Source organism: Nilaparvata lugens, chromosome 8 (genome assembly GCF_014356525.2).
Source record: "Nilaparvata lugens isolate BPH chromosome 8, ASM1435652v1, whole genome shotgun sequence".
Lineage (NCBI taxonomy): Eukaryota > Metazoa > Arthropoda > Insecta > Hemiptera > Delphacidae > Nilaparvata > Nilaparvata lugens.
The window spans coordinates 27,101,063-27,125,719 of record NC_052511.1 but is presented as its reverse complement, the minus strand read 5'-3'; the positions used below and the strand labels follow the sequence as shown (position 1 = coordinate 27,125,719).

The window sequence follows — 24,657 nt, the reverse complement described above, 5'->3', positions numbered from 1 at the left end:
AAATCTAGTTTATGAAGACGTTTCTTTGATACCAGCTTACGGTACTTATCTACATTACCTCTAAGTTCAAAACAAGAAGGCAAAGTATGAAAGTCAAAAAAATAACAAACTAAGGCGGAAGGCTGGTATTATAGTGAGGTCCATGTTAAAATGACATATTTGATCAACTTTGGTTTTGCTATCCTTGTCTATCATTCGACAAAGACGGTGGTACTATCCTTTTCTAGGTCCACAACAATGACAATTATGTTTTTTACACTGTAGAAATATAATTAGTTAATGCAGAGAATCGGCATCGCTATTCTTCTATCTTCATTCACTGCTATTATAACGTGGACCACACTATAGACGGTAATATTTCTGTCATATGCAGATCATATGAAATGTTGTAGGAAATCATATTTTCATTTTTTTTCATGTTACCGTCTAATACTATTACTATCTAATACCAGCCTAACATGATCATATAATATTAGCTGATGTCTATAGTTCATTCCAGTCAAGTTTGCAATATCATCATCATCGTAAATATAATAATTAGTCATAGAAATCACTTTAATTCACAAAAACACACCTATTCCTGCAGTGGCAGACTGGCAATAGAGGCTCTTCTTGCCTCTCTCTGTCATGGCTGCCCTTAGTTCGCCGTGCATTGATTATAAATAATTATATTCTCTATATCAATGTCGCCGTGTAGCACATTGAGTGCGCTGAAAGCACACCAACAGCCGCTCTATGGTTTACTATATTTTAGCTCGTTGGTTCTATGCTTCTTCACAGCCTTTACGATTTCCATGCACTGTGACTGTGATAATAGACACTAGAATTCTTTTCATTTCCTTTTTAATGGTTCAATGGTTCAACGCTCAATGTTTAATAGTTCATGCTTTACGTGTGGATTAATTTAATATTTGTTTCTCTTTCTTCTGATGTTTTTTTCCAATTGCTATATTGCTAATTCATAAATAATGTAAAAACTTTAGAATGTAGTGGCCGTGTAATTCATTTATTTATTTTTTCTTGTTTCAGGATTTCTCTGAGTAAGAATAAAAAATTGAAAGATGTCAACAAACAACCTATTGACGTAAGTTTATATAGCCAAATTATTTAAATATTTAAATAGGAATTATTAAAATTTGTCTATTATAATACTGGTAATGAACTACAAACTTCTCAAATTTTTGGTTGGGATCGAATTAGGTTGTTATTTTGAGCACAAAATCACTAAAATTAAACGGCGGTCACTATTGTTTTTAAAATAAACTAAGTTCAAAGTAGCACAATTTCACATGCATTTAACCTATAGTTAGCAGCCATAAGCAGCTAAGGTTTGGAAAAGCTTTAGGTTAGAAAAGTTTTGGTTAGGAAAGCTCAGGTTAGGAAAACTTAGATTAGTGATATAATTAATTTGATAAATTCGATAATCAAAATGGCTGCTACGTATAGATTAAATGCATGTAAAATTGTGCTAATTTGAATTCAGTTTATTTTAGTGATTTTGTGCTGATTTTATTTTAGTGATTTTGTGCTGATTTTATTTTAGTGATTTTGTGCTCAAAATAACTTACTAAATCGATCCCAACCAAAAATTTCATGAACGGTATTTTGGCACTAGACGTACACTTACACCCAAAATAATTGTAACTAAATGTATTTTGAAATATACGAGGCGCGAAATCAATGTGTTCAAAAGCTTAGTTTTAATGTGGTTCATTAGAAGACAGAGGTTTTTCTTGATGAAAACTTGGCTGGACTGTAATATTGCCTACAGTTTATATACTATATTTTCACATTATTTGACACAATCTATCCAGGAAGACCTGGAATTAATCACAATAGATATTTGGATACAAGATAATTTAATATCCCTTCTATAAGTAATTTTGTATTGAATTAGGTCCAGTTCATAAATTTGATTTCTGGCTGGGGCGAAGTACCGTATACAGTGTCCTTATTATCATTAATAAAAATATCGAACGCAGCACCATTATGCAATGTCTGTAAGTTATACTGTGTTTTGAAAAATATCAAAATATCATTTTAAAGCAAACCCCCTAAACTACACTTTGGAGACAGTTTCGTATCTAATGTTGTTATTATTATTGATGTTGAAAATATCGAATGTAGCACCATTATACAATATTAACTGTATAATGATCTCAAATAATACTGTAATATTGCCATTTAAAAGCAAAAACCTAATCTTTAAAACATCATTGAAGAGAACCGTTTAGATTTTGAAGAAATGTGTGTTTTGATGTATACTATCCATAATATATGGACACTAGATACGGAATTGTTCCTGATTTCTGATACTTGCTCTCAGATTTCAAAACACCTACCATCAGGTTGATTTTGCTTTCTCACATGTGTTTTTTACATGTTCATGAGTTTCATGACAGATATTATTTAAAATAACTTTAATTATAATTATTGATTATTGTTTTAAAACCATCAAATTGTAAAAAAATATTATACAGTATATTTTGCAAGTATCAAGGCCATTACACACCTAGCATAGTCTAGCTAAAAATACGTCTCCGGAAAACAGTCGTATAATTAACGCTATGCTGGTGTGAAATGAACAGATTGTTTAACATTAGAAGATATGTTGGCTACGTCTTTCGAAAACGTATTTCTAGCCTCACTACGCTGGGTGTGCAATGACCGTTATACACAAATTCAATTCAATTTTCATTCGATCCATGACCAGTCGTCTTTACACTGGATAGATTACGTCATAGAAATTGAAAAAAACATAAACGTTCATAACATATATGTGTTTTTATTCTATTTCAGAGCTGAACAGCTGGTAAACCTTAAATCCAAAACCGACAGAGATCTCCCTCTTATTGGTGAGAAAGAGTTCTCTCCAACCAACTCTTGGCTGGAGAAAAAGCAGATTGAGAATGCTTTACTTGAAAGAAAAGCTCTCATGGAAGAGCAGCGGGTTGAAAAAAGGTAAGCATTCAACAGTAATCATAATACATGAATTTATGTAAACCAGGAAGAATAATGGACCCAGTATTGTCCCCTGGGGTACACTGAAATTCCGTGGCTGGTAGTCTACTTCATCATATTGCCTCCCGTTTGAGAGGTAGTGATCATCCATTGTAGAGCCTTTTCATTGATTTTCAGCAGCACTCCAAGGGTGTCAAAGGCTTTTTTTTGAGGTAGCCTAAATAGATAAACCTGATACAATTTTACATTCTGCTGAACTTATTGCACTGGTAGCCTACTAGAAGTGATACTTTTGATTCCAGTTCACATTCTTTGAGTATCTCGTTTGTGATGTCATCATATCCTGAGAAGCTATTAGATAATTAGATACTGAGATTGAGACTTCTGAGTAGCTGATCTAATTTGTCTTGCTAAATGGTTTGAAACTTGTCAAAAATCTGTGCACAAATTTCTCCACAGATATTATTAGGAGTATCACCTGATGCTGTCTCCGTGGGAGGTTTGGGAAGGCTGCTTTCATGATAGGAGTCGACTATTATTTTATTATTCCTTTAGTAGTGTATCTACCTTTTAGTTTTACTAACTTTTAGTCATTAATTATAACTGGCTGTTTCTGCAGCCAATTATTTGTTTTTCTGCCTATAATATCAACATTTACTCATATCCTTTTTTCAATCTGTATTTTTCTCAATTTAGTTTAATATAATATCAAATTTTCATAATTTAGTTTATCGATTTTAAATTCAGCGAATTACGCCAGGCCCTCACAAACACAGGCTTTTGCCTACATGTGAGTCTCTCATAACGTAAGGGTATATATAAATGTACTGTAACTGTACTGTATTATTTGTAAATTGTGAGAATAAAAATTTGATTTGATTTGATTTGATTTGATTTGATTTTGAGATTCAGTATTCAAACTTTCCTAACTGTCAATTGCAATTCATTATTTTTTTTCAAGCAATAACCTATCTTGTGCTGTATGGATGCCGGAAGTTGCGAAAGCAAAAGTATTAAAAAGAGTGGGAAAGCATTGGGAAACGTTGGGTCATAGCTTGGATGGAAGCACTTGGATTTATCCCGAGGAAGCGCTTCACTTGTTGGAAACAGTGAGTATTACTTTTTCATTTCATTACTGAATATATAATTTGCTGTATTGAGCAGTAACATTTTTGCATCAAGTTGTATAGTGAAATAATAATAATATCGTGTGACCTGGCTGGCTAAGGTCTGGTTTCCGCGTTTTCAGGTCTCACCTCATAAATTTCAAGAGTCTCTTGAACACATGACCTAATGATTGCTTTTACTATCCTTGCTGTATATACTACCATTGGTAAGGAAAGTATTGCTTTCCAAAAATAAGGTTCCCCAAATTCAAGATTTCTATACATATCAAGGTTCGTTCCCCAAGTCTGAAAAGTGTAGGTTTTTTATGTGTGTATATTTATAATATCTGTGAGCACGGTATCTGCAAACCTAATTAACGGGTTGACCCGAAGAAATTCATTGAAATGCAGTAACAATGGCAGAAAAAGGTGGATAATATTAGTAAGAAATTGAGCTTAAAAAGTTTAAAACCAACGTTTCTCTGTCAACTAAAAGCAATAATTTTTACCCATCTTAGAATCTCTTAATGTAATTTATAGTTTAAATAATTCGGTCTCCAATTCAATCTTGGATAAAATGTTGGACACAACCTCCTGATAAGAGGAGGCGAGACAATCAATCAACTGTTATCGATAGCCTATAGTAAAGTGGATTTCTGTAATATGCGCTCAATGTTTTTAGTTTGAAACATTTTATGATGACAATAAAATTGGTGACATAATTCATTTAACCATTAAATGCATGACAAAGGTATAGAGATCTAAGATCCTATAGGTAAAGATATCCTATATACCTTATATAGGTAAAGGATCCTATATAAAGGTCTAGAGATCCTTAGATATATTCTAGATCTAAGGGTGGTGGGATTTATTTTTTCAATTTTGTTGGCAGGAGGAAACGTTATTTCCGGCTTATATGAATCATTTCGGTTTAAGGCTGTCCAAAGGCTAAAAATAAACTTTCTACTAGTGATATTTTTCAAAGTTTTTCGATTTGTATATCATCAAGCTATCAAATTGATAAAGTTTTCTCAGGAAAACATTTTTTTTAGATCATTACTTTTTGAGATATGAGCAACTAAAGTTTAAATTTTTGGGACAGAACATTTCAAATTCGGCAAGAGATAAATTTTTTATGGCATTGTAGATTGAATAAAACAAAAATTATCTAAAAATATCAATTTTTGGGAATGTTATTCAATTTACCAAAAATAACTTATAGTTGAGTAAATTGAATAATCTCAAAAAATGATATTTTCAAATAATTTTTGTTTTATTCAATCAACAATGCCATGAAAAATTTATCCTCCAAATCTCATGGATTTATCTCTTACCGAATTTAAGGTGTTCTGTCCCAAAAATTTAAACTTTAGGCACTCATATCTCAAAAAGTAATGATCGGAAAAAATGTTTTCCTGAGAAAACTTTTTCATTTTGATAGCTCGATGATGTACAAATCAAAAAACTTTGAAAAATATCACCAGTAGAAAGTTGATTTTTAGCTTTTGCACAGTCTTAAACGGATATAGATCAGTAGTTGTTCTTCAAAACCCGGAATCCTAAACCCCGCACACACACATCGATTTTTGTTCGTACAGTATTTTGACGTCATTACAAATTCTATTAGATTGAACAGATTATTGCAAACATATGATGTTTAAAAAATCTGTTGTGGCGCACTCACACAACTTTCCTTGCCGTTATGAAAATGTATCACCTGACGCTAGTGTTCCCGTGCATCTCAAGTCTAGGTCTACTATTCAACGATCTAAGCCAGCTGGTGACAGGACTATAACGCTGGAGACACACGAGGTCTGCTATCTCTTCATAGTGAATGATTTAATAGAATCAACAGTTGCCAACAGTTTGAAATTTAAATAATAACATTTTCTCGAATTTCGAGCTTATTTAAAATTTTAGGTGAAAATGTTACAGAACATGAAATGTAGAGATTTTTATGCTCAATCTTTTCTATTTGGAACTTTTTGTTTTAATTGTATCTGAAGCCTGATAATTGGGAATCTAAAATCAAACTTTACCTAAATGGGGCGGAGCTCCTGAAATTTTTACAGATATGGGACTTGTGGCAGTTGATAGAGCTTAACGATGACTATTTTATGTATGAATTTGATCAAAATCGTTGGAGTCATTTTCGAGAAAATCGCGAAAAACTCTGTTTTTGACAACATTTTCGCCATTTTAGCCGCCATTGCATACTTGAATTGCATTTGATCGAAATTGTTCGTGTCGGATCCTTATAGGGGAAGGACCTTAAGTTCCAAATTTCAAGTTATTCCGTTAATTGGAAGATGAGATATCGTGTACACAGAAGCACATACACTCATACACACACACACACACACACACACACACACACACACACACACACACACACACACACACACACACATATATATAAATACATACATACATACATATCAATACCCAGAAACCACTTTCTTGGGCTCAGGGGACCTCGAAACGTATAGAAATTTACAAATTGGGGTACCTTAATTTTTTCGGAAAGCAATACTTTCCTTACCTATGGTAATAGGACAAGAAAAGTAAAAATGAGTTCCGTCTAACTAATCTGATAGAATTCATAAGGACGGCAAAATATCGTATTAACAAAAATCGATGCGTGTGTGCGGGTCTTAACACGTTATAAACGAGCGTAAATGACTTCCCACTAATTACTAGAGCCTCGAGTCGTTGTCCGTTTGTGGGTTTGTTCGACGATTATTTTCATAGCTTCCATCAATCGACTTCAATTTTTCAACACATATTCATTGAACTATTATACAGATTGAGTTTAAGAACGAAATTGACTCACTTCTTCGCCCAGCAGCTTATGTTTGTCTCAGATACAGAGTATTGGCCAGCAACGGTCACAGTTATCACATAGTTATTCAAAAGTATTCTTTGAGTATCTATAGTGAGGTCCACGTTATAATGGCAGTGTGTGATTTGCAATGGTGTTGCTATCCTTGTGTATCATTCAACAAAGCAGATGGCGCTATCTCTTTCACGCATTGCAAGGTTGCCACATCGTTTATCAACAATGTAGAAATTCAACTAATTGACAAAATAGGGTTAAGGGTTGGGTTTTATTTAGTTTATATTTAATAATGTTTCATAAGGATAGGTTAGGTTTTTGCTTTGAAATTGCAATATGCTAGAAGGGGCTAGGGTCCAGGTAGAGTTATGTTTTTTGTTGTTTCAAAGGTGAAAGGATAGGTTAGAGGGTTAGGAGTTTGTTTTGAAATCCAAAGTATTGAATGTGAAAGGGTTAGGGGTTGGGTTTTTTTAAGTTATATTTAATAATGTTTCATGAGGCTAGGTTAGGTTTTTGCTTAAAAATTGCAATATTCTAGAAAGGGCTAGGGTATAGGTAGAATTATGGTTTTTAATATTTCAAATGTGAAAAGATAGGTTAGGTGGCTAGGATTTTGCTTTGAAATTGGAATATGCTGGAAGGTATTACGGGTTTTTACCAAGATTTATGTTAATTGATGTTTTAAATATAAAAGGTGAGGTTAGGGGGTTGGGTTTTTGCTTTGAAATGACAATATGCTGACTTAGTTGTAGTGTTTTTAACATTAGTTAAATAACTACCGTTATATTTTTTCAATTATATAATTGAAAAGTATTCTTTCTTTTATTAAATGAAATGATGATAATATGTTGATAATATATCGAATTTAATTTATCGATGATAAATCATCATTGGATAATAATATCATCAAAATGGAATGACGGCTCCAGTTACGGTGCTCGGTAACCATCATCACAAAGAACATTACATTCAAAGAACTGACTGAATGGAACGGGAATAAACCGCTACTAACGCATGCGCGATACGGTGCTGTCTGAGACAGAGAGTGGTTTGTCTTCGCCCTTCTTGAGAGTATAAAGAAAAGCGTATTAGAAAGAAAATGTAGTGACTTATCATCCAGCTGACAGCTGATATGTGTTTTGGGAGTATCACACAGGGAAGGCAAATATCGTATTTCAGAAAATCATTCGGTGACGTATAGCCAAATTATATAACATAAACTTGTTCTGACATGCAAGTTTCCTGTTTCTGATTTACAATTATCAAAGCATTTGGATAATACAAGCATTTTGATATTCAAAAGCAAAACCCTAACCCCCTAACCTCCCCTTTCACCTTTCAAACCCTTAAGGTTTCATTATCTTTTACGTCGTGTTTGAATTCTTTACAGTTTGGCTATACGTCACCGTATTATTTTCGGGAATACGATATTTTGCTTTCATCACACAGACTGTCTGTCTTTAATGCACCGACACGTGATTTCAGCTGTCTGTCTTTAAATTATGATTCTGTCTTATTTACCCAAACGGAGTGAACTATGATGTGCTCTGTATAATAAGAGAGAGTAGGGTTGTCTTTGTTCGCATCAAAACAAGTCAACTTGTGGATTGCATACCGAAAAAACGGGAATGATTTAGATCTCCAAATTTTGCACATAGATTTTAAGAATATCAATCTCGTGCACCTCGAAGCCCAAATTTCAATTTTTCCTTCTAATTTTTCCAGAATTAATGTTCAAATTTCATTCATGGAACATGAATTCTATGATAGCTAGTAGATATTTCAATATGTGAATTGAAAGAAAGGTCTGGGCTGAATACTACTCCAAGGTCCTTGAACGACTCCACCTTTTCCAATGGAATGCCATTTATATAGTATACACCTGCATGAGTGGAGGACTGCCGAGTGAAACTCATGAATTTACATTCATTTTTAGTCCATTTTCATCACACCATCTAGACAAACTATCAATATTCCTCTGCAAATCATAGCAATCTCTTTGATAATTGATTTCTTTATATAATATTACATCATCTGCATACAGAAGGCATGAATATTCACTGATGGTAGATGGTAGATCATTAATGAACAAAAGAAAAATAGAAGTGGACCAAGGATAGAGCCCTGAGGAACCCCTGATGTACACTCAAAGCATTCTAATTTGAAATTGTGAATCTTGACATACTGTTTTCTTGCTTCCAGATAACTCAGTAGAAGATTAACCATTGTTACACAAAATCCTAACACTTTGAGTTTCCGTATCCGAAGTCGATGATTTATGGTATCAAACGCTTTTGATAGATCTGTAAAGATAACATCTGTACGACCCTCCATGATCCAAAATTTGTGAAACCTTACTACTAAAAACTATAGGATTGGACACAGTTGAGCGACCAGGCAGAAATCCATGTTGCTCAGGTGCAATAATCCTCTGACCCTGCTTATAAATATCGAATACAGGAGCTTCTCAAAAACTTTCGAAAAACAATTCAAAATTGATATTGGTCTGTAGTTTTTAATATCATTCCTATTCCCAGACTTGAAAACAGGAGTAACTCTTCCATTTTGAAGGAAATCTACCCGACCTTATAGCCAAGTTGAAAATGAATTTTAATGGCTCTAAAAGGACTGCAGCACAGCCCTTGACAATAAAGGTTGGAATCGCATCAGGACCCTCGGAGCAGCCCGACCTCAGCCCATTGATAGCAGACAGAATATCATTGGAAGAAACCATCCCAACTCCCCCCCCCCATCCAACAATGAGCACCCAGACACCTCCGGAATCCCCATTGGCACATCAGGTGCATCAGCCTCATACACAGATTGAAAGTATCTAGAAAAACCATTAACCATATCAGCCCCAGAGTAAGACTCTCCGTCCAGTGTCATGGTTGACTCCACAAAAGAAGTTTTTCTTTTTGAATTAACGTATTTCCAGAAATCTTTTACATTATGTCGTAATCCATTTTGAACTCTAATCAAATACGGCCTCATAAGATAGTGTGCCGTGCTACCAATTTTTCCTTTAAACGGTTGGAATAGCATATAACACCTATCACACTAAGGAAAGTTGTCGGCTCCAATAAAATAGATACTTGATAAACTGTGAATGGATCTATTGCCTATGAATGAGAAATCCAGTTTTCAGAGCAAATTAACTTATAATCTTCAGATGAAAATACACAAAATACATAAAGAGAAAATATGTTAAGACTAATTATTTCAAGTAACTACGAGCTAAAATACTTATCTAGTTTACAGTTGAAACACAGTGGCTATTGGCTTTACTATACAAACAGCAAATTATGCACAAAAATTTATATAAAACTCAATTTAAAACATTAATAAATTTACTTAAACAGACAATAATTCAGAGCACAAAATTATACAAGCAACAGCCAGCCATATATTCAGAAGAAGATCAGAACAGGAAAAGCAAAGTTGAAAGTCACCAAACCAACGCCCTGTTCAATATCGATCTCCACAGACACGTCATCAAAAAATTATAACTTATAAGTTTAGAATTCACATTCTACATCTGTTCTCAATAAAACTTTAATTTGAAAATGTTATTTTAAATTTATATATATATATCATCTCTATTTAACTAAACCATTTATCTTTTTAATTCTGTCAACCCAGCCTCGGTGACACCATGGAACAATGCAACAAACATTTACGATAATAAATTCTCCGTCAAAAAGTTTGTCCGTCTATTGATAACTCTGACATTTACTATAAAGTTCCATAGATCTCGAATTGAAGATTCGATTTAAATCTGAGAAGAAAAATGTAATATTACAAATGTAATTCGATTTTTCAGGGATGCGCGTAAAGTTTTAAATTTATTATCATTTTTCTCTTTCTTGAGCACTTATTTTTTATTTTAAAATCTGATATGATATCAGATGTAAACCAAGGAGGATACTTATTATTTAATATATTCAACCTCCTCCTTGGAATAAATTCATCAAAATTTTTGTGAAGTACTTCATAAAAATTATCTACAGCAGAGTCAACATCACTGCAACAAAAAACAGAGACCCAACTGCAATCGCGGAGTCCGCAATAGAGGCCGAGATAGTCCCCCTTGGAATAGTCATACGAATATTCGGGTGAACGTTTTGAGTGGAGCTCTGACCGGGCTCTCACCGCATATGAGGTTTTTTCTATTAGATTATATATTTATAATATTTAAGTATTATATTATTGTATTAGAATTATCGTAACATTAGAAATTTGACTATGGTCAGTGTGCACTGTAGAAACTCTTTGATGTGCGGTGGTACCGCAGTTTATGTTGACAATAGGTTATACTTGGAAGTTAAACCAATCGACCTTGAAGTTTTTTGTACAGATTCTATTCTTGAATTATCTGCTGTGTCATATCAGCACAAATCAGTCATTGTCTTATCAGTTTATAGACCACCAAGTGGTGATTTAACCATTTTTCTTGACAGGTTGGAACAGTGGCTCAGTTTTCTTTGCCAGTTTCATTGCCAAATAATAATGTGTGGTGATTTCAATATTCACCTTCAGGAAAACAGTCCCACTGAAAACCGTTTCACCATTCTCATGAAAACTTTTGGCATGTTTATAGCAAACATAGCACTAACAAGGAAAGATTCATGTCTGGACTCGATTGTCACAACCTTGAATTCATGGGATTACAACATTGAAGTGGTGGACCCTGTTGTGGCTGATCATCATGCTCTAATCATGAAGGTCTCTGGTCTAAGTTAAGCTGTAAACAATATGCCTGATTGGTTCTCCAAATACAATTCACTCATAAAAAGATTGATGAGTCAAATGTCGCGATCTTAGTCGGAGCACTGAAAAGAGTAATCTGGGAGACTTCTATCGGTGTAAGTGAATCTGCTATGGCTTTCAGTCTGTTCTTCAACAAGTTCATGAGCATATTTGATGATTTCTTTCCTTTGAGATCAAAGCGGCCTTCTGTATTTGTAGGTAGAAAATGTAATTTAAAAGTAAATTCTAGAAATTTGTGGTACACACCGGAATTAGCCAACATTAGAGCTCTTGTTATTGTTGCTAACAGTCTGTTCAAGTCTGCCACGTGTACTGAGATGAAGTCAAGATACTACAATACATATCTCAGAGCCAAGAAAGTTTATCATCAGGAAATTGTTGAAGCCAAGAAATCCAGTATTGATCGAACTATACGGAATTCTTCGAATCCCTGTCAGGCAGCCTGGAATGTCATAAATAAATCAAGAAATAAACAATCTCCACTGACTAAGAGTGCCAATCCAGATGAGTTTAATAACTTCTTTGTCAACTCTGTAAACCAGATCATGGAGGCATTACCAGGATCTGTGGAAATTGCAGTCAACAGAGTCCCATTTCACACCTGCAGGATTTTTGAATGGAAACAAGTAACCGAAATGGATTTGATAAAATTTGTTCAAGGATACAAAAACTCAAATAGTCCTGATGTTTATGGCATATCAACAGCTCTATTAAAGTCCTCAATAGCATCAATAGCTTCTCCTCTAAGTGGTCTGATTAACAGCTGCCTGAAACAGGGTGTTTTTCCAGATTCATTAAAGATCTCCAGGACTGTAGCAGTTTTCAAAAAGGGTAATCCGGAAGAACTGTCAAACTTCAGATCCATATCTATAGTACCGGCATTCTCTAAGATCTATGAGTCGGTAATGTTTACCCAGCTCTCTACCTATTTCGAGGAGAATCTGCTTTTCACAAGAGATCAATTTGGATTTCGCAAAGGAAGATCTACTACAGGCGCCGTTCAGTCCCTGATTGATTCTATACTCAGGGCAATGGAGAACAAGCATTCAGTCGCCATGACCCATTGCGACCTAACCAAAGCATTTGATTGTGTCTCCCATGATATATTGCTTGGAAAACTTGTGATATATGGTGTTGGTGGAGCCACCAGAAAGGATTACCTTTCTGGACGTACCCAGGTGGTTACTCTGGATGGAGCCACATCTGGGGCACTACAAGTGAACCATGGAGTTCCCCTAGGATCTATTCTGGGCCCTCTTCTTTTCCTGATCTTCATAAACGATCTCAGCATGGATGGAAAAGCATTATTGTTTGCGGATGACACCACTCTTGTTGCCCAGGATGAAGATCCCCAATTGGCAATCCTCAGGTCTGCCCAGCTGCTTGAAGAGGCCAGTTCGTGGTTTGGAGCAAATAGACTGTGCATGAACCAGACTAAGACGCAGAACATGTTATGCACTCTGAGACGCAGACCGCCTTCCTTTGGTGAGCCAGAGGTTAAGATGCTTGGTTTTATGATAGACGCCTCACTGTCATGGGACCAGCACATCAACATGGTTTGTAACCGGCTCTCCAAAGTGACTTACCTGATGCGCAAGTTGAGGAGCATTGTGCCAAGAAGCTACCTGGTGACTGCTACCATGCTTTGTTCCACAGTCATATTAAACATGGGATTGTGCTGTGGGGACATGTGGGTTGTGAGAGGATTCTGCTTCTTCAAAAAAAGGTGATCTGCATCATTACATTCTCGTCATACTTGGAACATTGCCGGCCACTGTTCAAAGAACTACGGATCCTCACAGTCTTCAGTCAGTACCTGCTTACCTCGTTATTGCTTCTAAAAGAACAGCTACATAAATTTCAAGTGAGAGGCCAGGCTCATGATTATTCTACTAGAAGACGTGATGATATAGACCTGCCACAATTGCGATTGGCCAGATCACACAACAGTTTTCCAATTCGCACCCTGAAAATATTCAACAGGCTCCCATTGTGTCTCCGTGAATTGGAAGATAAAAAACTTAAAAATGTGCTTCGAGATAAACTCCTCAAACTTCCACTCTATTCCTTGAGTGAAGAGGAGATCAGTCGTCTTATTTGTCTCTTTGACATGCCATCTCGATAGTTTGTGTAAATTTTATGAACGTTTGAGTTTTTAATTTATTTTGACGAAATCTATCCAGTGTAAAGACTGGTCATGGATGGAAAGAAAATTGAATTGCAATGATCTTCTCACTGCGATAAGTACTCCACCCCCCCTGCGACTGCCATCACTCCCTCCTCTATCACTCCGATAGACAGAGTAGCGGTCATCAAAAATTTCACATAAACTTATTTTTAAAACTTAAGAAGTGTCCGTTGTGGACTCTGCAAAGAATGAGGAAATTCGGCCAAAATTTAACTTGGGCGAAAGAAAGGGGTTATTTATTAAAACGGCCAAATAGCTGTTGTTGCTTTTCCTAATGTAAAAATATCTTCCATAGAAGTAAGGCGCTTTTCCCATGAATCAAAAGAATTATTCTTAAACATTGAGATTCTCAAACATTGAGAAAATAGAAGGTAGCTTTCGAAAAAAATATTGGATAATATGCATAACAGCTCGTTGACTGTCAGTATTCCTCATTAATAGCATCAATGCTCCCCATTCAAACAATGCTGACACATTGATGTGCAACTTACTATAATTTGGCTACTTGAGATCAGATGAAGATAATAATGTTGATGATCGCTACTGTTTCAATTTCAATCATGTTTGACATTTTTACTTTTGATGCGAGCTGTTATTATTATGTGAAATAAGCTCTCATTGAATGAAATCATAATCATTGAAGTCAATTTTACTAAGGAAGCAATTTTTGTTCGAATATGTGTGTTTGTGGATATGTATGTATGTATGTCGGACGGATCTCGAAAACGGCTCTAACGATTTTGATTAAATCAGGTATATAGTGGGTTTGCGACAAAAAACATTATTTTGGAACAGGTCTCAACTCTGGGATGATTCGCTGAAGTCCTTGAGAAAGGATTATTGGTCCCTCAAGTAGCAGCTGATCAGAAAAAAGTTTTCCATATTCTGTTGAAAACGTAAGAGGGTCTGAGCAAATGAAAAAGATTATAATAGCTGTAGTTGAGTTACCAAAATTGGTGACCTTATTTTAAAACATTGCAGTATTCTGAACATCTGGAAGAATAGGTTCAGAAAGTGATCGGATGATCGGTCTGTTAATCCATAATCCGGACTAAATACCACGAGAATCAATCAGAGAAGCCTTCTATTAAAAAAAAAACAGTATATTCTCATGAAAATTAATCCTGATTGAAATTGAACAGGCTTTTGTGCTAATTGGCCTGATATTTTCATGTTTCAAAATCAGCTAAAAACTAAATCGAAAAAAACATGATATTCCATCAGCTGCTTCTATTTCCTTTCATTCTTTTGGTTCAAGCTAAGATCAAAGAACAAAATCATATAATGGTAGTTAATAAACAAAGTGATTGAATAAACTCAATTCCGATTTATGCAAATTCACATTATTGATCCCACTTTAATATTTATGATAGTAAAGTTTAGGACATGAGAAATCAGCCACAATAAATGTTATACTAACTATTATGAATGGACTTTTATGTATGGATAGACTTCCATGTAAGAAAGAATCAGTGGATTGGCTGCTTTTACACTTTTGGATAAGTGAAACGAAAAGTAAGCGACAGGCTATGCCAAAAATTCCAGAATAAGCAAGAGATCCATGGATACCAGTGTCATCAAATTCCGAATCAACTCAATTTAGAATTTATTCTTCAATTGCATCAAGCAAAATCATAAATAACATGATCACTGCTAATTTGATAATTGTACTGTTGGATGCAAGAAGGGCTTCAAGTCACTCAAGCCCTTTTTGCGTAAAACGCTTAAAACCAATTCCAGCTGGTTTTCTGTACATGCCTGCTAAATCTCGTTTCTGTATCTTTAAAACTGACTGTTCTATTTAATATTTTCTATTTAATGAGTTACTGTTCAATCAATATTTATTGAATTTTATAGTAATCAGAACAGTTATTGTATGACAATGATGATGATGATGATTTGGACATTCCAAGTGATGAAGAAATAATAATAATAGCACATGAACAAGATTAAGATTTTAAATTATTTCATGACTTGAAATATATGTATTTTCATTTCAGTTGACCATCTAATCAATTTTCCATCTCATAATCAATAAAAATTATTATAAAACACATTTTTTTGTGTTCTTATTTCATTTTATGCAAGAAGGGCCTGAAAAGATCTTTTTAAAATGATAATTACTCATTATTTTACAAATAGAATTCTCAATACAAAAGAAATAATGAATAGAAAAAATATTAAATTTTAATGCAATGGTTACTTAAGTTATACATCTTGACTGAGAATAAAAAATTATTCTGTTCAAAATGTTTCAGTGCATTTTTCTCAAAATCTAATTTTTGGACTCGGGCCCTTCTTGCATCCAACAGTACAATTGTTTTCAGAGTATATATTTTCCTTTGTGTAAATTGTGAAATTCGATGGTTAAAAGTCGTCAAAACAGCTGTTCATATGAAATATCTCGACTATGTGTTCGTTTTATAAACTGCTCTTCCTACCTACCTCATGCACGAGAAGGAGTTTACAAAGTCCATTTCTCAAAGATGGAGTAGACACCATTAGTTTCCAAGGAAAAAGACTCATACCAGTTGATAGAACTGATAAATAACTATACAGGGTATGAATTTGAAATAAATCAGTCAAGTCATTTTTGAGAAAATCGTGAAAAACATGGTTTTTTAGTAACTATCCGCCATTTTTCTCAAGAATATTATGGAGCTCCTGCAATTTTCCCAGAAATGAGACTCATGTCAGTTGATAGGGCTTATAAATAGCTATCCATAGTATATATGTGAAGAAAATCGTTAGAGCCGTTTTTGAGAAAACCGTGAAAAACATGGTTTTTTAGTAATTATCCGCCATTTTTTCCGCCATCTTGAATTGAATTTTTTATTGTCGGGTCCTCATGGTATAAGGACCTTAGGTTTAAAATTTCAAGTCAATCGGTTATTAGGAATGGAGTTATCGTGTTCACAGACATACACACACAGACCAACACCCAAAAATCATGTTTTTGGACTCAGGGGACCTTGAAACGTATAGAAAATTTGAAATTGGGGTACCTTAATTTTTTTTGGAAAGCAATACTTTCCTTACCTATGGTAATAGGGCAAGGAAAGTAATAAAAACAGATACGTGAAATCGAATAATAATACACTCTAGATTTGACACAATTCATTTCCGAAAAACAATATATATTATTTGAGACCTACAATATAGGGAAAATAAAATTAAATCTTTAACAATTGACTGTAGTTGGTACAGCTTTCAAGTCCTTCTCACATCGTACGGTATAGATTGTACCGTTCTCAACAATTCTTATCTTTATTGTACCAGTCTTGTCCACCCAAACATATTTGAAGCCAAATTCCTTTTGAAGTTTTCTAGCTTTGGAGAGAAGTATTTTTCGTGGAGCCGTTGAAGAAAAGTTAATATAAAGTGGGTGGGTGTCACGTTGCATCGCCATGTGCAGCCTTGGTCGACAGCTTGTTTACAGTGCGCTTCTGCTGCATAATCTGGTGCGTCCAACAGTGCGTCTTCACTATGATTGGTGGCGGATTTCGTGAATCAGGTCGCTTTTTAAGACGATGACAGCAGTCAGTCTCTTCTGCACCCATCTGCACACCTACAGCTTGGCAAGTTTGGAGCACCACCTTTGAGACGACCTCCTGATCTGCGACTGGAAAACCGTGTATCTCCAAAGTATTTCAAGTATTTCTCCAAGGTATTTCGTCTTCCATACTGCTCCAGATCGTCGGCTTGCATCGACAGGTCATTAATTTTCTGCTTTAGAGCTTCATTTTCAGTTTGCAGAGTCCTTATTATTTGCTGCTGAGATGCGATCAATTCTCCCTCTCTGTGTAACAAGAATTTCAGCGTTGTTGTCGAGTTTTGCATGACACGAACCGAGGGACTCTTGTCATTTCTCGAAGCTGCTAGTTAACTTAAGCTGGGTTTACACCAGAGTTATTAACAAAATGATAACTTAATCCTTATAGATTCTATTAGATTGAACGGAACTTGACAAACACATGAATGTTCATCATGTATGATAGGATATGTTCGATCTAATAGAATCTACAAGGATTAACCTATTTACACTTTGTTGATAACTTTGGTGTAAAGTACCTTTACAAGTTTCTGTTTTTAAAATCAGTAAAATAGGTTATGATGGAGCTCTCCAGCCCGGGGGGGGGGGCTGTAAATGCGACCGTATAGTCTATAGTCTATGCAAACCGTAGATTGCAGCATTGCTCTTATGGAGTAAAGTGCTGCCACATTTCACACAATCCACAGAGCTAATTGTTTAAAAGATAAAACAAAAAAGAGAGTCCAAGTCTTTTTGATAGAATTAGCATAGAAGCGGCAACAATTTCCTCCTATTGATATAGGCTATACTAAAATGAAATTGGTCATGAAGCCCACTTGCTGCAAACTAATGTTTGCACAAACTATAATAAACCTACATTAGCATTAAACGTGGTTGGTGGACAGGGCCTGAATATCAATTATATATTATACTAGCAGGTAACCTGTGCTTCGCAAGGGTCTTTCTTAAAACTTGACGTAATGAAATCTAGAAGAATTCAAAATAGGCCTATGTACAGTGAGTCAGGCATTCTATCAGGGCTCGAATAATTTTGAAATTTCAATTAATTAAAAATGGAAGAATATAATAGTTTCTTTATGTAAATAACAACACCTTCATAGAAAGACATATTAACTGCATGCGTTTTCATATTGCCGATACAGCATTGATGAAACTGTAGACGTTTATTTAGCACTTTGTCTCAAAAATTGTTCTAGCTGAAAAATTAATAATCCATGCCACGTGTAGGCCTAAACATTTTCATCAGGAAAACGAAGTTTCAAAACTATGTTTTTCAGGTAGAAAGCAATATAGAAACAGATGTTCCTTTTTTAATTTCGATTTGGTGATTTTTTAATGAAATCGAATGTACCATTAATGAAATTTAAACATTAATTCTGAAAAATCTAGAGGAAAATTAAAATTTGGGCTTCCAGGTGCACGAGATTGTAATTTTCAGAATCTATGTGCAAAATGTGGAGATCTAAATCATTCCCGTTTTTCCGGTATGCAATCCACAAGTTGACATGTTTTGATGCGAACAAACGAACACACGAACAAACACAACCCTACTCTCTCTTATTATATAGATTATAAATTCAATTATTATTTATTTAAAGCGATATAAAAATTTAATCAATTATTTAAACATACAAAAATCATACAAATCATCAGACACATGATCTAATGAGATCAGCTTCAATAAGCTTTTATATTAATTCAAGTGATTAAAAAAACTGTTGATTTTCATTACGAACAAAACATTTTATCAGACAAAACATTTTATTTTTTTATTTTAATTGCAAATAATGTATATCTTTTACATATCAAAGTGCTTAATGATATTTTGCTTGTAAGTTCATATCTTATTATAATATAATAATTCAATTGTAAAGATGATAAATAGTTTAAAACAAACTATTAATTTGCAGTTTGTCATGAATAGTGAAGTAGATGAGATAGATAATTGTTTTTTTTATTTATATATATTTTTCTGAAATTAATCATCAGTCAAAATGAAATTTATTCATCCATCTAAAACACGTGTTGAAACCTAGTCTTTGATTGTGCTCTATTTTTCAGAATAGCTTGGAACTGATCCTGTACGAAGTGCCGCTTAGTATTGAAAGAGCATACTCCACCCTCATTAACGACAAAACTGGTTGCAATTTTGACGAATACAGAGTCTACTCACATCTGCTTCGCAATGGCTACCGGCTCTTTAGACACTCGTCCTCAGTCTCGGTGACACGCTACGAGAAAAACATGCAGCTACAACAGCACTCACTCACCGATAAAAGTCTCTACACCGCTGACTGTGATAACAATAAATCAATAGTTGAGAAAGAGGCGGCATCGGTTGTAAATAAGGAACCCGTTTCCTCGTCCAACGTGTCCATGGATAGTGTTGTTGAATATGAAAGTTTATCAGGAACTGTTGAAAACAGCAATATAGCTTGTAAAAAGTTGGTGAGCTCAGTCTCAGATAATCAGCCAGCCGATAAATCATCGTCCGAAACTGGCAATGTTGTCGATCTAGAATTGGATGAGCCAGAGCTATCAGTTGTAGAAACTGAGCCGACTCCTCAGGTTGCAGGCAACGATTATGACAAAAATGAGGTAATAGAATTGAGTAGTAGTGAAGATGAAGAATCGAATAGTAGTGAAAATGAAAGTAATAATAAACATAAAGCAAGTGGTAATGATAAAGGAGAAGAAGAAGAAGATAGCGACAACGATAGTGTTGTAGAAGTTCCTATTAAAGGTAGAGAAATCATATATGCAGAGATATCTTCTGATGAAGAATGTGTTAACGAAACGGAAGATAGAAATCGAATCAGTGAAAAAGTTATTGAAGAAATTGTGAATGAAGAGGAGGAACAAAATGAGGACGAGAATGATGAAGATGAAAGTGAAAGCAACGATGAAGATAACAGTGATTCTAATGATAGTGATGGAGCCAATTGGAAACGGAGATCTCAACAGCCCAGTTCGGCAAAGGGATCATCTCAAGTGGATGCCTCTCCTAGGGGTTCATCTCGAGTAAATATCTCCCTTGCTGGATCATCTCTTGAGAATGCCTCTCCTGCGAATTCATCTCTAGTAAATTCCTCTCTTTCGGAATCATCTCAAGTGAACACCTCTCTTGCGGTTCCGTCTCAAGTGAACGCATCTGTTGCTAGTCAATCTAGCAGCATTTCAACCGTACCACAACAAAATCCCATCCCCGTTCGTACTTCTTTCGTAACAGTCAATGAGTTCTTATTCCCGAGACCTGATAGACCCAAATACAGAGTTGTCATTGACACAGGAAACAATGCATTGAACGAAGAAATGAATCGATTCTATGAAGAAATCGAAGTGATTGACCTTGACAGTGACAAGGAAGACGAATCTGCCCCTGTAGTTGAGGTGCGGTCTCGTAACTATATAATGGACAAGTTTTTTGTGTTGAGAGGAAATTCTATAAAATTTATAGAGCCTAAAAAGTATTTGCCAGTTGGTGCCAAACCGAGCAGGAGTAATTACAGTATCCATTACACATTGAATAATAGGCCTGTCATAATAAGTGAAAATATTCATCAACCAAATAGGCAGAATAGTATGTCCCAAATTAATATACATCGCGAGAGTAGGATGAGGTTGGCTGAAAATGTGATTGTCCGAAAATCAAATCCATCTCATCAACAGTTACTGAACATGAACACACCTTCCAATCGATTTCAACCAATGAATGCCCCTTACAATCCAATGAATACTCATCAGCAAATGAATGCTCACATGACCCCAATGGGAGCACCACCAGCTCCATTCATCAACCATCCTGTTATGGACGAATTCAATAATTTTGCAAACAGCATAAATCAGATGATGACTTGTATAGTGGATGGAACAGTCAAGAATCAGTTCGAGAAGCAGCTTCAAAATGCTTTTCGAAGCCAGCCGATCCATTTTCAACGACAGATACTAGATGTCTTCAGGAAGCATAACATTGAATTTCAACAGCAGGTAAACCAAGCCTTCAACAATCAAGCCATTCAATTCCAAAATCAGATGCAACAGAACTTGAATAACCAACCCACCAGTCTCCTCGGTGCCCCTCCATTCCCACCGCTGATGGCCAATAATGCCAACTTCCCAGTTCATAACAATTTTCCTGGCGTTCATGTCAAAAATGAATACAATTACCAACACAACAGTGGTTTTGGTGGCTCCTCAATCCCACAGAACACCTTCCTACCGCTGATGCACAATAATGCCAACTTTCCAGCTCAGATCAATTTTCCAAGCGTACACGTAAAAAATGAAAGCTACAATAACTCGTCAAATGTCCCAATCCCCATCACTCCTCAGCAAAATGCTAATCAGAATTTCACGCCTGCTGAAACATCAAGCAATTCTTGTCCTTTCAGTAACCCTCAAGATCTATTAAAAAACTTGATGGGTATTCGCGGGAATAAAGGAAAAGTTAATAAAAAAAGACGTCAGTTTATGAAACGTTTGAAACAGTTCATTTCCGTTGCAAAAGGAGATTCAAATTGTGTAGATCTGAACCCTGTTACTGTTAAAAGTGAAAATCTAAACAATAAAGCTAAAAATGATAAAATAACAAAACAACAAATAATTAATTTGTTGGGAGATGATCTTTCATCTCACATAATCTTCGACACAACGGGTGGAGATCCGGCTGTTTTTGTGGAAGATATTCCCCTCGTCACATCGCCACCCAAAGCAAAGACACCAAATCGAGCAACCAGACGTAAGCGGAAACAAGTTTTGCTCAATAAGCAAAAAAACATGGTTTCCAAAAGAATAAAACCTGATCCAGAGTCTGCTGGCGAAGTTACAATAATTTCTGATTCAGGTCAAGAAAGAAACGCGCCGTCGCTGAGGCAAAAGCGAGGTAGGTATTTCGGGCTTAGAAACGGTAGTCTAATGAGACAAATGAGCACTTTCGGTGATAACGACGTAGCCCATGCTGACGTCACTCCAACGATCAAGTCGGAGATCGATGCTGTTATTGTAGACGATGATGCGGTGTGTAAGACTGAGCCTGTTGAAGAGGTTGACCGAAAGCCACAAATTGAGAGCATGGAAATAGTGGAACCGGAAAGTGAGGTGGCCATGATTGATGTGAAACAAGAGCTTGTAGATGCAAACATGGCGGATCAGGTTGACGATCAGACGAGGAGGGATCCAAACTCTTGTGATGATAGTGATGATGCCGACAGTAACGCTGTGGAGGAAACTTGCGACGAAGTATCAGCTGGTGATTGTGTTGAGAGCGTGGATTGTTGGGCGCAGTTGAAGGAGAAGTCGCCCGCACGCGTACTGTTTGAGGTCGACAGTTCGAGTGAAGAAAATACTGGTGAAATTGCGCCACTGCTCAAACCGTCAGATTGCCAGTCTCTGGGTAAGTTGATTGTATTTCTAGAACTTTCAAAACTCGCTTAGTAAAGGTGTGATCTTCTGCATTCCTTATGAATAAAAGGTTTAAACTACTTGAAACATTAATGCCGCATCTACATGTTGGTCCAACGAAGGCCAAAGTCGGTCAGAGCCAATGTTTGGTTTGCCATTGCTGGCCTTCATTTACCTACGTTGAATTACCAGGCTGGGCCTGCGACTGGGCCAACATATTATAGATGCGGCTTTTTAATGAAATATAAATCATAACATATAAACATATGTTACATATTAAATGTAAAAATAATAATATAATCATGATGAATGCTTTCCATCCAACCAATTATGAGAGTTTGAGGTGAATTTCATTCTCATAAGAGACTTTGAGAAGTGAAGTGTTGTTAAAATCTTAAATTTTGACGCAGAGCGAAGATTTACATGCAACTCAAGGATCATTATATTTATTTTATTTATTCAATGATTCATAATTACACAACTTGGGCTGAAACGCCCAAAACTGTTCCAATTCTAATTTATACAACAGTCCAAATGTAGCTAGGTTATGTGTCACTTCAAAATTCTTCAATTACACACTCAATTTACAATTCAAACATACAAAATCATTTTTAATTAAAAAAAATACTTCTGAATTGAATTAAATTAATTGTACAAATAGTTGGAAAACTCAAACATTGATAAAACTTATAAAATTTTGAGACCGAAAAGACAAACACTTGTTGTTGACAAACACAAGACATGATACACTTGCTTTATCAGATCTCTCACCAGTCGGTTCCAATGTAGGTCCAGCCTCTAACCTCTAACCTTACCGTATGCAAAACACTGCGATTCGCATGACGGCGATGGCAGCGACAGAATGTTCTATGTTTTAGCATTTAAACGGTGGTTGAATGCTTGCTTGAAATGGTCGCCTTGATGCGAATCGCAGTGGTGTGCTTTATCCGTCGATCGCCAAGCACCAAATACGGTCATACCAAATTAATGTTTCTTGAACGATGTCAAACGGAAATCGACTAATTTTTTCATCTTCCACTAACTTTACGGTGCAGTTTCAAAAATAACAATTATTGAACAAAGTAAACGGAATTTTTCCGACTGTTGAAAAAATTCAATTTTTCAGTTCCAAAGAAAGTCAGTTCTATTTACTGTTACAGTTCAGTTGATTACAGTTCGCTTTTAAAGTTGTATAGTAGATTCTGTCTTATTCCGTCTATTCCAATTAACTCGATTGTGCTTATCCTAGATGTATCTTAAATTTTCAGAAAGTGTATTGAAAGCGTTGCAAGTTGTTGGAACAGCTTCTTTTGCAACTGACAGCATTGAAAGACTGAAGATTGCTTTTGATGTTTACTTGCCCTCTACTTGTTTCAAGAAGTCGGCTCGTGGTCTACCCAACTACAGGCTAGTGATTAGAAGGTGAGTGCATAACCGGGTGTTTGAAAATGAATGACGGGGTTTCAACATAATAGCCGATTGTATCAAATTCACAGCCACGAATCATGTATATCAAATTATAAACTCAGTTTTACGTAAGTGTTGAATGTGAGCACCATTCTAACATTCAATACTCGGCACACATCAAAACTATATGGGAGTTCTTCCCAAACTTGGATGAGTGTCTCACTAGTAATTGCTGCAATAGCTGTTTCAATTATAGTTGTTGATTCGGTAAGGTCAGATGGCAGTGGAGGCACACACTGGATCATTGATAAACCCCCAAAGATGAAAAAATCATACATCAGATGACCGTGGAGGCCTTGAGAAACAATCCCCGTGATTAGTCTTCTTACGGCCAAACCAGCGTTCGGGTAAAGGTATATTAAATCAATCGTGCACC

At 35.5% G+C, this 24,657-nt stretch overlaps 1 protein-coding gene across 2 annotated transcripts; it reads left to right on the top strand.

Moving 5' to 3' along the window:
* Positions 1-828: 828 nt before the first annotated feature.
* Positions 829-24,275, top strand: LOC111054138. Of its 2 annotated transcripts, XM_039434387.1 has the most exons (6): positions 829-892; positions 1,030-1,084; positions 2,800-2,961; positions 3,923-4,070; positions 19,476-22,806; positions 24,083-24,274. In XM_039434387.1, the coding sequence occupies exons 2-6, from the start codon at positions 1,062-1,064 to the stop codon at positions 24,238-24,240; spliced, it is 3,822 nt and encodes a 1,273-aa protein (XP_039290321.1). In that variant the 5' UTR covers positions 829-892; positions 1,030-1,061; the 3' UTR covers positions 24,241-24,274. The 2 variants fall into 2 exon arrangements, with proteins under 2 accessions (XP_039290321.1, XP_039290322.1); XM_039434388.1 differs by having other exon boundaries at positions 854-1,084; positions 19,481-22,806; positions 24,083-24,275.
* Positions 24,276-24,657: the final 382 nt, after the last annotated feature.